The sequence below is a fragment of the Platichthys flesus genome, chromosome 14 (assembly GCF_949316205.1).
Source record: "Platichthys flesus chromosome 14, fPlaFle2.1, whole genome shotgun sequence".
Lineage (NCBI taxonomy): Eukaryota > Metazoa > Chordata > Actinopteri > Pleuronectiformes > Pleuronectidae > Platichthys > Platichthys flesus.
The window spans coordinates 19939179-19954486 of NC_084958.1; the positions used below are offsets into that span (position 1 = coordinate 19939179).

Consider the following 15308-nt stretch of genomic DNA (forward strand, 5'->3'; position numbering starts at 1 on the left):
CGATATTGCATGAAGGAAGGATCAGTGTTGTAAAGTAAGTTATTCTATTTTAAATGCTCCTTTGTCCCGCTGATCAACAAACATCTACGGAAGGTTTTAGGTGCTCCTCAAAAAGTTTAGCGCCCAATATCTGCATTTACCTTGAAATCTTCACCCGCATCTGAGTCTTCACTCTGTGAAATCTCTTTCAACTCGTTCGGTGTGAATCACATTTTCTGAATGTGGTATTTATTCATATTGCAAATAAACATTCATAAACCTGACCAGGAATAATATGATAAGATCCTGGAACTCGCCTGAATCATTGGATAAAGATTTTGTCAGAATAATATTCTGTTAGTCGTTTGTATATTCATTGAAAAAAGCTTAAATGGTTTCATTTGTCAAAGTCAAACAAATAAAGGTTAAACTACTGTGCTGAAGTTGAGGCCGAATGATTCCTAACGTGTCCCGGTTTACAAGATACATGTTTATAGTCTGAATGTTTATTTATGGTCTTTTGTAAAAGCTCAGCTCAAGTGAAGTAGCTTGAGCAAAAAGCTGAATAAACTCTGATGAACTCTGATGAATAATGTGCAGAATTCACTTTATTTAAATCCAGATCTTAGTTACCTTTAGCATTGAAATCATTGTGTCATATTAATTGAGCTGGTTTGGGGCTGAGAGGAACATGATACAAGCCTCAAAAAGCTTTGCACAATTTCAGTTTTATATTTTACATTCCTCTGGTCTTAGAAGACAGTTCACTCAAATAATATAAGATAAGATTTATTTTTTTTACTTACCTTACATTGTTTCTAAGTTTCACTTTGTTAGTCAAGGTTTTTTGGTTTCCATCCCAGTACAATGGAGGTAAATGGGTTTTCTTTTTGTTTTGGTTGTGACTGACCTGAAGCTAATGTGTCTCGTTCTATTTTCACATGAATAGAAGGAGAATTCAGCATGACTGCACATTAACATGATATTAAAGCCCACCCACACAACAGAAGCGGGAACTCTGATTAGCCGGCCCCTGCCAACACAATGCAAACAACCAATTGGAGCTTTAGCTTTTGCTCTTAGGTTTGGACTTAAAATTTTGATTTGTATATTTCATAGGTACATTTTTTATTTACATAACGTTTACTGGTTTCTTTTTGGCACATGTTGGCCTCCATACAAACCACAACACGTTTGCCGGTGGGAAACAGTTTTCAGAATTTACCAATAGATATTTACCGATTGCATCAATATGTGTTCTCCAAAAACACTTATCATCCAACTTTGATTAAATCCTGTAAAATAAGGTTTTGTTCAATTTCTGCGTGTGCACGAACACCGCAGCGCTGCGGTGTTATATCATCATCTGGTGAATTCTATGTAACTTTTGTCACGCACATCTGCCACATACACACACACACACACACACACACACACACACACACACACACACACACACACACACACACACACACAGCAAGGCAGGATTCATTAGTGAAGTCAAGCGAGGCAGCTGGATGATGTCATATCCGTGGATAAGACGTCTCCCTGTGACCTGGACGCTGCTCGGGTCTTTTTTTGATTTCGCTGCATGCTCACAAACTTTCTTCCTCCCTCGCGCAGTGACGATGCTTCCCCCCGCTGCCCACCTGCCATGCGTAACGGGGACGAGTGGATGGATGTGCGTCCCTTCTCCTCCTCCGCCTCCTCCGCCTCCTCCTCCTCCTCCTCCTCTTCCTCCTCCGCCTCCTCCTCCTCAGGAAGCCTCGGTTTTCACCAGCGTGTAGTGGACGCGGTGGTGGACGAGGCGGTGGTGGTGGCGGTAGTTCGAGCCTGGGGGGAAAAACTTGCGTGAAAAATTGTTTTGTTCCCTCCGCGGCTGAGGAGGAGGAGGACCAGGACCAGGACAAGGATCAGGACCAGGTTAAGCACCAGGATAGAATCCGGAACAGGATCAGGCTTAGGACCAGGTTTAAGACCAGGACCAGGATTCAGGACCAGGCTGCATAATGTGGTCGCTGTCCGTGGTGCTGAACCCACTGCTGTTCCTGCTGCTGTTCGGTTACTGTCCGTCAGTGGTGAGTTCCATGACTTTACATTCCTCCCTCAACAAACACAAACACAAACACAAACACAAACACACGCACACACACACACACACACACACACACACACACACACACACACACACAAACACACGAACACACAAACACACACACTCCATCCAGCCTGTCACTGTTACACCACTGCTGTAAAGTTCAGCTCAGTGGGGATGATGGGATTCGTTTGGGTGGAGCGCTGCACACAGAATGACTCATTTCAGGTTCCATGCTATTCTTGCATATTTGGCTGCTTCTTTGCTTTTGTATCCAGAAGCGGTGCACACTCCAGTGCAAGCCTTACCCGACACTAAATGTGTAGGGGGGAAATAAGGTGAAATAATAAAAGGAAATCAGAAGCATCGGTGCAGGAAGAGGAGCAGCACTCCTGTTTATTGCTTGCATCAAGCACAGTGCATTGATATTGATCCTGGGGAGCTGCCCAAGCATATAAGTCACTTTTTAAGGGAGAGTTCAGACAGTGTCAAAAGAGGCGGCAGCGCATTAATGATACTGACTGTAAAAACTGACTTGCAGTTTTTCTACTTCACGCTGTTAAAATGTTTTAAGAGGAATCGTGTGCTGCCAGTTTGAGCCCCCCCTCCCCCCCCAATATGCACTCGGGAGCATTATCAGAAATTAGGAGGAGCAGCTTGCAGATCACCAAGCCACTTGGACAAGAGCGGTAGTCGATTAGGTTCATCCCACCCAGGCAGAACAACCCCTGTGCCAGAGCATTGATTGCAAAGCTGAGCCCCCACATATAGCATCACTTCGCCCTGATTGAAAATTTTGTCGAGAATAAATGTCGTTAATTTATTTTGGGAGGGAAGGAAACAGGAGATGTTCACAGGGCTAAGTGAGCACTCCAAGAAACTGAATTGAATTGAAACTGAAGTGTTAATGAACAGCTAAAACAAAAGAGGAGCCAGCTGTCTGGATTATTTAATGAGAGAAAAAAGTATTTGTGCAGAGTTCCTAACTAGAGAGTGCATCTGGCTTGGCTGTGCCACAAATCCATTTTGATATGAGGAGAAGTGCGAGTGGGGGGGGGGAGAGGAGAGGATGTGCGTCACTCAAGAGACAAAGGAGACAGAGAACTTTAGTCGATTATTGAAACTGCCGCTTGCAAAGAAAAGTGAGGAAGATGAGGAGGTTTTTCTTTCTCCCTCTTCCTCTCTTATCCCCTTAAGCCATGATGCAATGAGAGAGATTCAGGTACAGTCATGATGCACTGAGGCATCTAGTCTCCCTGGTTATTCACCACGTGACCTCCATGACGTTTCAGTCAAGTGTCACTTTTTTTCTATTCTGCTGCTCCGTTGCGCTTTTGTTCTTCATGAATATCAAACTGAGAACAGAAGACCAGAGGTGAGAGAGACAAGAGGTGACATTGTAAAGGTGACACTGTTATAGCCACTTTGAAAGCTTTTTCCTCGGCTTCTTTTTATATTACATTGCATCAGGGCCATCAGTCGATTAAACTTTAATTCCCCAGATCACAAACGTAACCAGCAACCAATGGGGAGGTGGATAGAGATCGTCTCTGCTTTGCTTTGATAATACCAGAAACAATTTTCTCTCACAATCTGATAAAGGGACATAAGAGAGATGTTCTGGGAACAGAATGACAGTGCAGGAGATTGATAGCATCGCAGGTATATTCTTTATTTCTTTATTCATCAAGTTGAAAGATGAAGATGAGGTAGAGGAGTCACGATCCGAGTGTGAGAAAACAAAAAACATAATAAGAAGGAGTATCACATTCTGCACTGCAAATGATGATGAATGATTTCAACAACCATTTTCCTCAAAACACAAAATTGCAAATTCACGATATAAACTGTGTAATAGGTGAAAGCGATGAGTCAAAGCTGCTCTTCCTCTTTGACGTGACGTGCTCAGAGGGGACAGGATCTTTCATGGCTGATTCCAAACGCTCTTTAAACTGCCACGGCCGACAGGCAGGGATAAATGGGAGAAGGAAATAATGCCCGCACTCTAAACAGGGCACTTCCATTCTTCGGTCCGCCAGCTTCAAAAGGCCGCTGCCGGGCTGTCGCCGTTCACAAGTTCCGCACGTTAGTCTCCCCACAGATGGAATGGAGAAGTCCAAATTCAAATGATATCAGGTTGTCTGCCAAAGAGGAGAGTGGTGCAGACAGATTTACCATCTGCAGTCAAAGGTTGCCAGTGTTTGGCTGCAGGCTTGTGTTAATTTCCCAGGCTGACAGCGAACAGAAGTATTGTTCAAACACTCATACTGTTTGTGTGTCCGACAGGTTCCAGCTTTCCCGGCACTTTGGGCCAATTTGATCAATATTTGGAGCAAAAGTAGTTTTTTACTGCATTCGGTCCTGACAGTGGTTGATGTTGTTGCATTACATTTTGCTGCATTGGCTTATGATGCATAACTTTATGTGCTTTAGACTTTATGCGCCCGAGCTGCGGAGCATATTGAATGCAATAAAGAGCAGGAAAAGCTCCCACAAATCAGGTTTATCTGTTTCCCGCGGCAGGACATTCAGTTACGGCGTCGGAAGGCCCGGCCACGAGAAACAGAGGAATTTCAACTCTCGGGTTATTCATCAGGGCCAGGAAACCGAATTTATTGTCGGAGAGGAAATTCACTGGAGACCGTATACTGTGGGCACTTTGTTGTGTCAAAGCCCGGATGTTTTATAAGTCAGGCGAAGTGGCTGGTGGGAGCTTGGGGGAGGGGCTGAAGAATGGAAGACCAGTGTGATGAAAATAAGAAAAGTATAGCAACCGGTTGTCGCAATTTCATGATTGTGCTATCCTCAGAGTTGGATTTATTTTGTGTGTCTCTGTGTAGAAGTGTGTGCGTGTGTGCGTGTGTGTGCGTGTGTGTGCTGTGAACTTACGGCCGTGCCTGTGCTTGTGTGTGCAGACCATCAGGCCAAAGGAGGGGTGGCAGGTGTACAGCTCAGCTCAGGATGCAGATGGCCGTTGTGTCTGCACGGTGGTGGCACCTGAACAGAATCTGTGCTCCAGAGATGCCAAAGGGAGACAGCTCCGCCAGCTCCTGGAGAAGGTGCGTCGCAGGCAGCCACACGCTCTTCTGACAACACACACAAACACACACACACACACATCCACACACACTCCTGCATATTTACTGCAAGCAACCAGCCCACCTGAATCCACATGGACACATGACATTGATTTCTATCGTCGTTCAGGCCCTTTAGTTTCCCTAATCCTCGCAGAGATTGCCCCAGCCAGGTCCATAACCCTATTTTCTACTAATGCATATATTACATAAATGACATCAGCCGAATGGCAGCTTGTGAAGATGAGAGCGCTCTCCATCTCATCTTCAAAGAACAGGGCGGCACCAGGTTGTCTTGCCACAAGCCATTCAAGGCCATTGTGGTATTATCAGGCTTTATGCATTTGATTGGGAAAGTTATTTCTGTCAGAAAGGCGACTCGGCTTCTTAAGAATCTGTGTGATTTGTTTTTCGACCATAAAAGGAAGAATTCTCGATTGATTTCATGAAACAGACCAAACAAAACAGACAAGATTGCATTTTGAGGCACAAACATCACATTTAGTTCCACCTGTTATTTTGTTTCCCTCCGTGACGGTAGTGATTTGATGCATTATCCAAACACAAACAATTAGAACGTCATACGAGGAAGCAGCGCTCTAACCTACATTAAGCTGTGTTACGCTGAAGGGTGTTCACTGTCATTCACTGGGGCCTTTTGACACTAATGTACTATGCAGCTTCAGGGCTTCTGTGAGGCCATTTGAGGATCCGGCTGCCAGAGCTGGGAAAGTATTCAGAGTACAATGCGAGTGTTGGGCCACTTTTCCAGTGATGGGCTCCAATAACTCGACTGGTTCCAGTGATAGTCGAAAGAGAAAAGAGAGAAAGGACAACATTTCTAGTGAGCTTTACCTAAAGTGTCAGATCAATGTGTTCTCAAGCAGCAGATTATCGTTCATCATTGAAAAAAACAAGCAGTTTATATCTGATAAAGTGAATCATATGTTCAAATACTGAGAGAAAGCGACAAACATTCTGATCACAGTTAGACGCTGACAGACAAACACGCTCGAGGTCAAAATGTTGATTTATTCCTCTGGACGCTGGACCTCAGCTTGGCTCCCAGACGGCTGAACACCGAGGACATTTTAATCCGGTGCCGGACGGAGAAATCAATGCCGCGCTGTTTGACTCTTTTCAAAAAGGTGCAGAACATGTCGCAGTCGATCGAGGTGTTGAACCTGCGCACGCAGAGGGACTTCCAGTACATCATGAGGATGGAGAGCCAGATCAAGGGGCTGCGGTCAAAGTTCCGGCAGATCGAGTCGGACAGGAAGACGCTCGTCAACAGAAACTTTCAGGTACATTCTTTTTTTATTTTCGTGTTGAGAAGCTTGTGAGAAATATCACGGGGGAAAAACATCCCTCCTGAAGATGCCTGAGAAACTTCTGAACCTGTCAACTTTCACTCTGGATAAGATCAATACAGGTCCACCACAGATCAGCCAAGGACATGCTTGTCTGTGGAGCTGGACAGGCTGTGAAGACAGAATCCATCACACTTACTGAAGACTGTGCATCCGTGAGACTAACTGGTCCATGCAGCCAGTCGGTTTGTTTAACCCTCAGGAAGCAGAGGAATCTGTCTGGGTTTAGGTTTTTATTTGTTCTGATTGTCTCATTAGCTTCACCGAGGAGGAGGAGAAGGTTTCCATCTTGTTTATTCAATTGTTAGCATCATTAGAGAAAAACTGCTGTGAGGATTACCAGGAAGCTTAGTGGACGGGTGTGCTATGGGTCAGGGAAGAACCCATTCAATTTGGTGTGGATATAAGGGTGTACATCTTGGAACAGATCCAAATTAAAATCGTCATCTAGTGAATGTGATTGTGGTTTCATCAGGGGACTATTTATGTTTATTTCTTTGTTTTTCTTGTTGTTGATGAATAACAAAATGCAATACACAGTGGTGACCCAGCAGCATAGTTGAAATGGGTTGGAAAGAATAAGAGTTAATTAGGTTTATTCCTCAACAACACCATGTTTACAGTGAGGTTTTCTCTCAAATAGATTGATCTGTCATGATAATCACAAACTAGGAAGATTCTGATTGTGTATTATTTTTAAATAAATTGCTAAATTGATGGTGATGGACAATTTCAGTAATTCCAAGATGGTGAAGGTAATTTCCACTGTGAACAATTGTGGAAATATTTTCAAAGAGGAGCGATGACTTCCACATGAATTTACATTGTATAATTGACATTGCCCTTACACAACAACAATAGGAGTAATTACAGTAATAATTGTAGCTATAATCATCAGTGAAAATGGTTTGGTTTTCAACAGCAGCAAAAGAACCAGTAATAAGGTTTTAATATGCACATTTGCTGCTGTCAATGTTATGGTGTTATTTTTATTTGTTTTACAATAACGTGAAAGAAAATCCATATAATTCCTTTTCCACCTTAAGTCTGGTAAAAACAATAATAATCCGTCAGCAAGGTGTGGACAAAAAGTCGTCATTTGTGCAAAATCAATTGAAATTGTTTATTGACTCGCTGCCATAAGAAGATTTCTGTATTTTTGGTATTGATCTGAGTCTAAGACACTTTTCTCACTCAAGTGAAAACCGCTGCCAGTCGGGAGGAGACAACACTTTCCTCCTCAGTTGAAGACGCTGGTTCAATTACAGTAAAACCTCCTGCTGCATTCAAAACAAACACTTCTTCTTCCAGACAGAACTTTGTTCAGACAGGTATCTATTTTTCACTTTGCTGTTATTTTGTCTAGGAGCTGAAGGGGAAGATGGAGGCCCTGCAGCCGCTGATCCCTGTTCTGGAGCAATACAAGACAGACACGAAGCTCATCTCCCTGTTCAAAGAGGAGATCAGGAACCTGTCGGCTGTGTTGATGGGAATCCAGGAGGAGATGGGAGCCTACGACTACGATGAGCTGCAGAAGAGGGTCCTGAACCTGGAGAACCGGCTTCGTAACTGTATGAACAAACTCAGTAAGTCTGGAGAAATCATAACTGTCATATAGGAGGTTCTGTGTCTCAGTGGACAACTTACCGTTAAGTATGGTGTACCACATGGGTCTGCCCTGGGACCAAGTTATTTTCTTTATACATGCTCCTGATTGGATACTCTCTCAATTGTTAGGCTGATGATATGCTGATGTACTTGCCTGTAAGACCCACAGAAGCTGGAATGCTGAGCTCACCTCATGTCTTTCCTAATGATGTTAAAAACTGGATGTTAAACTAGAAATCCCCTAGAGCGAATCAAATCCTGCCATCTATTGGTGCCCTGGGGGAACATATCAGTCCTGTCACCATCAATCTTAGATATATTTCAACAACTTCTATTTTAACTTTTAAAGACACAGTGACTTTCCTGCCTGCTTCCACGTCATTGCATCAGCACTCAGCTGCCGTGATCCCCTTACTCCTGTTAAAGCCTCTTTAAACCGGCTCCCAACATCTCATATAATTGATTGTAAGATCTCAATGATCAGTTTTAAGATTCTTACTTTAGAGTACATTGGACCTTTCAGTCTCTTACCTTCCGATCCTGAGGCAGAGGTCTCTTATCTGTTCCAGACACTGAGTTCAAAACTAAAGGGGACCGAGTTTTTGCAGTCAGGGCCGAGGCTCTGGAACAATCTAACCGAGGAAATGAAGTCAGCTGACTCACTAGATTCTTTAAAGGCCCTTTTATCAGATAGTCTCTTGATTTTACTTGATGTTACATTTCCTTTTCACTTTCTTTTTTTGAATATGAATTAATGAACTAATTTGAATAACTCTTTTCTTTTAAATCTGATAATTTTTGAGTTATATGTGTTATTGTTGTCTTATGCAGCCCTTTGGAAAGTGCATTTTAGAAAGCGCCATATAAATTCTTATTATTGTTATGACCGGGCACCTAAAAGCTGCGGTTTTCTTTGCTCCAGCCATCGACAGTGAACTCAGCTAATTAGATCAGTTCTGCCCCCGGAGCAGCTTTGCCTCTGATGACGGTTTGTGTAACTGCAGCTCCAACCTGCCAGCTGCCGGGGTATCAACATGGATGGGACCTGTCAAAGTGTCTGCGCATGTAGCTAACGTGAATGCTAATGGAAAGTGGCTGGAAATCTTCCTGAGTTCTAAATGATTATGTAAACAAAGCTGTTAAATACTTGCACTTATCTCTCAAGTTCCAATCTACTGTCATCTGGAACAATTAGATGATGATATTAAACCATGTGAGATAAATGTGTTAAACCAGCTTTGACTCACGAGAAGCTAATTTACAGGTCGTTGTGTTTTGGCAGATTTTCTTCTCATCCTCTGTATTTCATTCATGCAGAGATGCTTTCACACAGAACCCCCCAAAAAAACCTTTAACTTTTATTTCTCTGGTTTTGTGAAATCGACCACTGACAGATTAAATCACTCCGGTGCTTTTGATATTTATTCCAGAAGCCACATCACAACATTGGCTGCAGTTGCATCATGTGGGGAGGGAGAAGTTTGAGCTGTGTGTGACCTGAAAGCTGTGTGATGTGTTCACAGCATGCGGGAAGCTAATGAAGATCACCGGGCCGCTGACGGTGAAAACATCGGGGACCAGATTCGGAGCCTGGATGACCGACCCGCAGGCGTCTCCCAAAAACAACCGGGTGAGACCCTGATGGGCTTTTCTTTATCTTACAGTCGTGTTTACTGACGCACGTAGAACAGCTTCCCTCCTGTAGCTTAGAGAGGGAAGACATGTTGTTTTTTGCTTGGAGCCCAATGTGAAATAACCAATCAATAACACTGAAAACCAAAGCTACTGCACTTTGTGCTACTTGGCGCAGCGTCTCGATCATAGCTGATATATCCTCCAGCAGCGAGACACATTAATACTGAGCCTTTTAACGGTGACGCGTCTTTAAAAGTGTTTACTTATTTAAAAACCAAGTTGACAGTTAACTGCTTTTGTAAAAAATTGAACATGCAAATAGGAGGCACAGAAATGAGGAGGGCGTCACCCTGGGGAAGAAGTCTTGGGGTTTTAATCACGGTGCATTCAAATAATCTGTGTAAAAAGCAGTTTCCTGTATAATCTCAAGCTGCAGAGGTCGAGAGCCATTTTCACAAGGAGCCAGTTGCTCTTCAGGTTGAAAGAAAAAAGCTTTTATTTTCTTTTCGTGCAGTAAAAGCTTTTCACATGTCTGTTCTAAATTTTCTTTGAACTTTTTCTGTTTGTATCACGCAGTGTTTCAGTGTTTTGAAAACAAAACCAGCAACAATCTTCTTCCGTTATCTGATAAAGAACTTGTTCATAGCAACTGCAGCACCTAAAAGGAATAGCTATCAATTACATTTAAAATATGAATCTAAGGTTTGTGCTGTAATAACTTCAATATATCTTTAGTATGGAGTTGGTATCAATGTCTAGTGATGAATAAAATACTCAGAGAGAGCGGAGAAGTAGTTCATGTTTAATAATCTCTGCGTGACTGAAGTGTTGCATTTATATTCATAGAGAACTATTTAACACAGTATGAATTATTTGTGTCTTAAAAGAATATTTTTAACTCCAATTATCACCACGGTGTCTGGTCCTGATGTTCTGAGCTGTAATAATGTAGTGAAAGAACACCGTGGGGAGTCATGAGGGGAACAGAAGAATCTTTGGGTGATTAAAATACAACTTTAATCATCATTAGGAATTCTGTAAAATAATTAGATTCCTTTTGTTTTTTTTTAAATGGAAGCATAGATGAGAATATCTATCGTCTAGTCTTCCTAATATGCCTGGATTTTTGAAAATCAAGTGAATTGTTTTCTATTTTCCTTGGCCCGTGTCCACCTAACAAGTTTTGTTTTTGTGGTTTTTGTGTAAACTTGAAGACAAAGAAACTCACAAACACTTGTATCTCAAATACTTGAATCATTGTTTATCCTACTTGCTGCATTTTGATATTATGAATTCAAAAATAATCCTCTTATTTCCACGGGGAGTTAAATAGCCTTTCTTTAGTTGCAGTGATCTTTTCTACATCATTATCTAGTTATCTTCCAAGAAATGTTCACTTTTTAAATATTGTTATTCATATTATATTTCATAAATTGGTCGGCTGCTGCTCCTGTTTTCTGCCATCTGCTTTTAATTTTTCTTTCATATTTGTTTTTCCGGCACATATCATATATTTATCATGTTTTTATTAACTAACTGAAAGATTAAAGATACAGTCTCTTGGAGTTTGACCTCGGACCAACCACCTGTTGTTTCCTGTAACAGAAACTCACAGGATCATTCTCTGTGTTCATTGGTCCACAGGTCTGGTACATGGACAGCTACACCAACAACAAGATCGTCAAAGAGTTTAAGTCCCTCGACGATTTCGTGGCGGGAGTCGAGTCGAGAACATACAACCTTCCTTTCAAATGGGCCGGGACCAACCACGTGGTGTACAACGGCTCGCTGTACTACAACAAGATGCAGAGCAACATCGTGGTGCGCTACAGCTTCGAGACGGGCCGCGTGGTCACGCAGAGGGCCCTGGAGTCGGCGGGCTTCCACAACGTGTACCCCTACACGTGGGGGGGCTTCTCCGACATCGACCTCATGGCGGACGAGCTGGGCCTGTGGGCCGTGTACGCCACCAACCAGAACGCCGGGAACATCGTGGTCAGCCAGCTGAACCCCGACACGCTGCAGATCCTCAACACGTGGAACACGGAGTACTCCAAGAGGAACGCCGGCGAGTCCTTCATGATCTGCGGGACGCTCTACATCACTAACTCCCACCTCACGGGCGCCAAGGTGTACTACGCCTACTCCACCAAGACGTCCACGTACGAGTACACAGACATCCCCTTTCACAACCAGTACTTCCACATGTCCATGCTGGACTACAACGCCCGGGACCGCACCCTGTACGGCTGGAACAACGGCCACCAGGTCCTGTTCAATGTCACACTTTTCCACATCATTAAAACGGAGGACGACTCTTAAGCGGAGGAAACACACACACGTGAAGGAAGCGAGTGAATTGAAGGTCTCACCTGAATGTTCTGATGAATTTGATTTATTTGCTAAGTTATTTTATTTCTCTGATTTAGTTTGGGGGAAGTTAACTTAGCGTCGTCGATCTGCTTCTCTGTGTTCACACCGTGAGGTTGAAAATATTCTCCAACTAATTTGTCATTTTGCACTTAGTGGAACATTCTGCAGGAGATATATTTGGACTCAATAATTGCCCTTTTACTTTGCAAAGTTTTAGAATGACTGAACCGCCGATGATTTCTACCGTTTCCCTTTTGTCTATGAAGTGAAAGCTTTTCCATGAAGTGAAGCCGTCGTATTTTTAATGGTTCTCTCATCCAGGATTCACATTTTTTATTCATCCCCCACTTAATTTATTCATGTTTTTCAATCGTGTTCACTAATTGTTCATTTTGTTTCCATTCTTCCCTTTTTCGCCATTTGTTCCTCATCATCATTATCTGCCAGTTTATTCCAGCCTTTCACCGCCACCATTTAGCTTTCAATGCCTCGTTCCACTTTTCCTCTCAGAGGATTTTTTTGCACTTGACCTTTTACAAGACAACGAGGAACACGCTAAACCGTAATGAACCTGTGTAGTTATTGTACTTTGCTGTTTTTCTTTTTGCTGTGTGTGTGTTCACAAAGATTTCTCATTCATGCAGGTCAGAGGACATCTGCGAGTACTACATGTAAAGTACATGCGGAGAACCTGGGCTGCCTTTAATTAGTACTTTGAGATGTTGTTTTGTATTTCCAGCGACGGTTTGTATGCCTTACTCAGTGCAGTACCTTCTTTAAGCCCAAGGATAACAGCTCTTGTGCATGAATGTTGGCTATCCCGATAGCATTTGTACTGTAACTGTATATCTGTGTATTTTTGTATTTGCACAACATCCCCCTCTCCTCCCCTCCAGCTACGACAGAGATCCATTTATAAAGCCAGCAGTAGAGGAACTCACTGGACATTTGTTGGTGTAACTGAGAAGTTATACGTAACTTTAAAAACAATTAAATAAAAGCATTGTTTTCATTAAAGTGGCACTCTGTGTGTATTTGTGTTCTCGGGACGGCACGTTCACTCGCTCGAGAGGAAAGAAAGGAAAACGTGAAATGTGTCGAAAGTGAGTTCATGTTGTGTTGCATCATTTCATTTGACTTTAAACCGGCGTGAGCCCATTAAAACTTCTGAGCCACAAAGAGAGAGAGTTACTCCTTTGTCCTCTGAAACCTGAACCTGATACGTGACTGACATCTATTTCTTTTACTTATCGTTTTTTGGGAAGCACATTGTAACCTTGATCAGATAAGTGCCACACAAATAAAGTTATTACAATTATAAAGTTATTCTTCTGTTGTCGTTTCCTGAGGCTTTTTAGGACGTGTGTGTTTGTTCCTGTGCTTTGTTTCCTGGTGACTCTCTGTGAGGGAGAGCCAGCGTCCACACACACTTTGTACCGGAGGACTCATGGAAGCTTCGTGCTCTGGTTTGTGCGTCGGCTTTTGATTATTGATTGTAACTTTCAGCTGCACTGTATTGATTGGACCTGTGATGCACTTCTGTTCTGTACAGTGAGCCCATGGAAATACTGTGTTCTGATGTTCTTTAGTGAAAAGGACTCAACAAATCATTTGTAATCGTGAACGAAGCCTGATTTGTAAATTTGTGACCATGTGATCAGATGAAGTTTTACTTAATATATCAAAGTGAATTTTACTTATTAATAACTGGTGGGTATTAAAGAAATAAAATCTTTTATAAACTGAGACTTTCGTTGGGCGATGTTAAAAAGAATTAACTGAATATCGTTAACAACATTTATGGATTCTAAATAATAACAAACAAAATGATGAGTTGAGATTACTGTGTGTGTTTGGCCCTGAGCTCTTTTTCAGCCATCAACTGCTCCATGCCAAGAGGTAACTCACAGTGTTGGAACAATCATTTCTTTACTACACACACACACACACACACACACACACACACACGCTGCTGGCATCCAACTGACAGACTCCATGTTGAAGCTCACCTCCGGGTCAGATCGATGCAGATCAGCCAGACAGGAAGCGTCTGAAAGGTCAGAGACGCAGCCGCAGCAGCTCCATGCCTGTAGGAAACACAGTGTGGATCTCCACAGATATTGATCCCTGAGGAGCGGCCATGTTAAGCTCTTCTCCATGTGCAGTAAACTCACATGCTTCTGCACTGCATTCTAATATTTAATCGTTTTAACTGACAAACTTTTGCGCAGTACATGGACTTTATTTAAAGATGGACGATGCATCTCAACTTCCTTAAACTAAACAAAACTAAGCCAAAATATCGGGAGAAGGGATCAGGGGGTGGAGCTGCAGATACATCGACCAATCCTGAGTTAATATATCATCTCTCAATCATGATGTTTCAACCCATTTATATAGCATCAAATATAACATATAAAGATTCTAACAAACCTGTTTTAAATATCAGAAATCAGCTTTGAGAAAAACGTACTTGTGTTTGTCTTAACTTGGCCGAGGTTAACTCCCAGCCAGCCACCAGGGGGCAATCAATACCCCACTGGCTTCACTTTTTGTAAGCTGTCAACGTGGCAGCACCTGAATCCAGGATATTATAGCTACACTTCCGTACAACGGGAGGAAGAGGAGGCGTGTCGTCCATCTTTATTTACAGTGTGTGGTGCAGTAGGTTTCATGGAGCTCTGTGGAATCCTGGCAGTAAATCTTAAAGTAGCGTTTCCTATCTCCTCCAAGCAGAAACCACAAACACACCAACCCACTAACTTTGCCACTGGCCAACATTTCAGTGTTTCTGGTGAAGTTGATTCAGTGAGGCACACTAATGCACATGCAGGTTTAACTTCTTCAATCAAGTGTTTCCTTTTGTGCAACACACTGTAAAGAGCCTGCACCCGTCTCAGAGACTCAGACAACACAATGTTTGTGTATGTGAGCTCACAAACACACAAACACACGTAAAAAACAAACCCTTTTAGAAAAGAAAGAATAACCAGACTTTCTAAATATATTTTCAATTAAAATAAGTAACGTGTGCATGTCCAAAAACGCTCTTAATCAAAGCCACTCCCAAAAATAATGTGCAGAGTTCAGTATTTTCCTTTATCGACAGGAGGAAAATCCTTATTGTGTTAGATGAGTATTTACAATGAAGGTCTACTAACCTTAATTACC

At 42.5% G+C, this 15308-nt stretch overlaps 1 protein-coding gene across 1 annotated transcript; it reads left to right on the forward strand.

Moving 5' to 3' along the window:
• The first annotated feature begins 1786 nt into the window (after positions 1 to 1786).
• Positions 1787 to 13846, forward strand: LOC133967883 (noelin-3-like). The gene is made up of 6 exons (XM_062403577.1): positions 1787 to 2057; positions 4990 to 5133; positions 6300 to 6455; positions 7888 to 8107; positions 9653 to 9759; positions 11409 to 13846. The coding sequence occupies exons 1-6, from the start codon at positions 1989 to 1991 to the stop codon at positions 12084 to 12086; spliced, it is 1374 nt and encodes a 457-aa protein (XP_062259561.1). The 5' UTR covers positions 1787 to 1988; the 3' UTR covers positions 12087 to 13846.
• Positions 13847 to 15308: the final 1462 nt, after the last annotated feature.

Coding starts and splice junctions, on each gene's coding strand:
- LOC133967883 (XM_062403577.1), top strand. CDS start 1,989: ATGTGGTCGCTGTCCGTGGTGCTGAACCCACTGCTGTTCCTGCTGCTG. Junction 2,058..4,989: donor TCGGTTACTGTCCGTCAGTG/GTGAGTTCCATG, acceptor TTGTGTGTGCAG/ACCATCAGGCCAAAGGAGGG. Junction 6,456..7,887: donor TCGTCAACAGAAACTTTCAG/GTACATTCTTTT, acceptor TATTTTGTCTAG/GAGCTGAAGGGGAAGATGGA.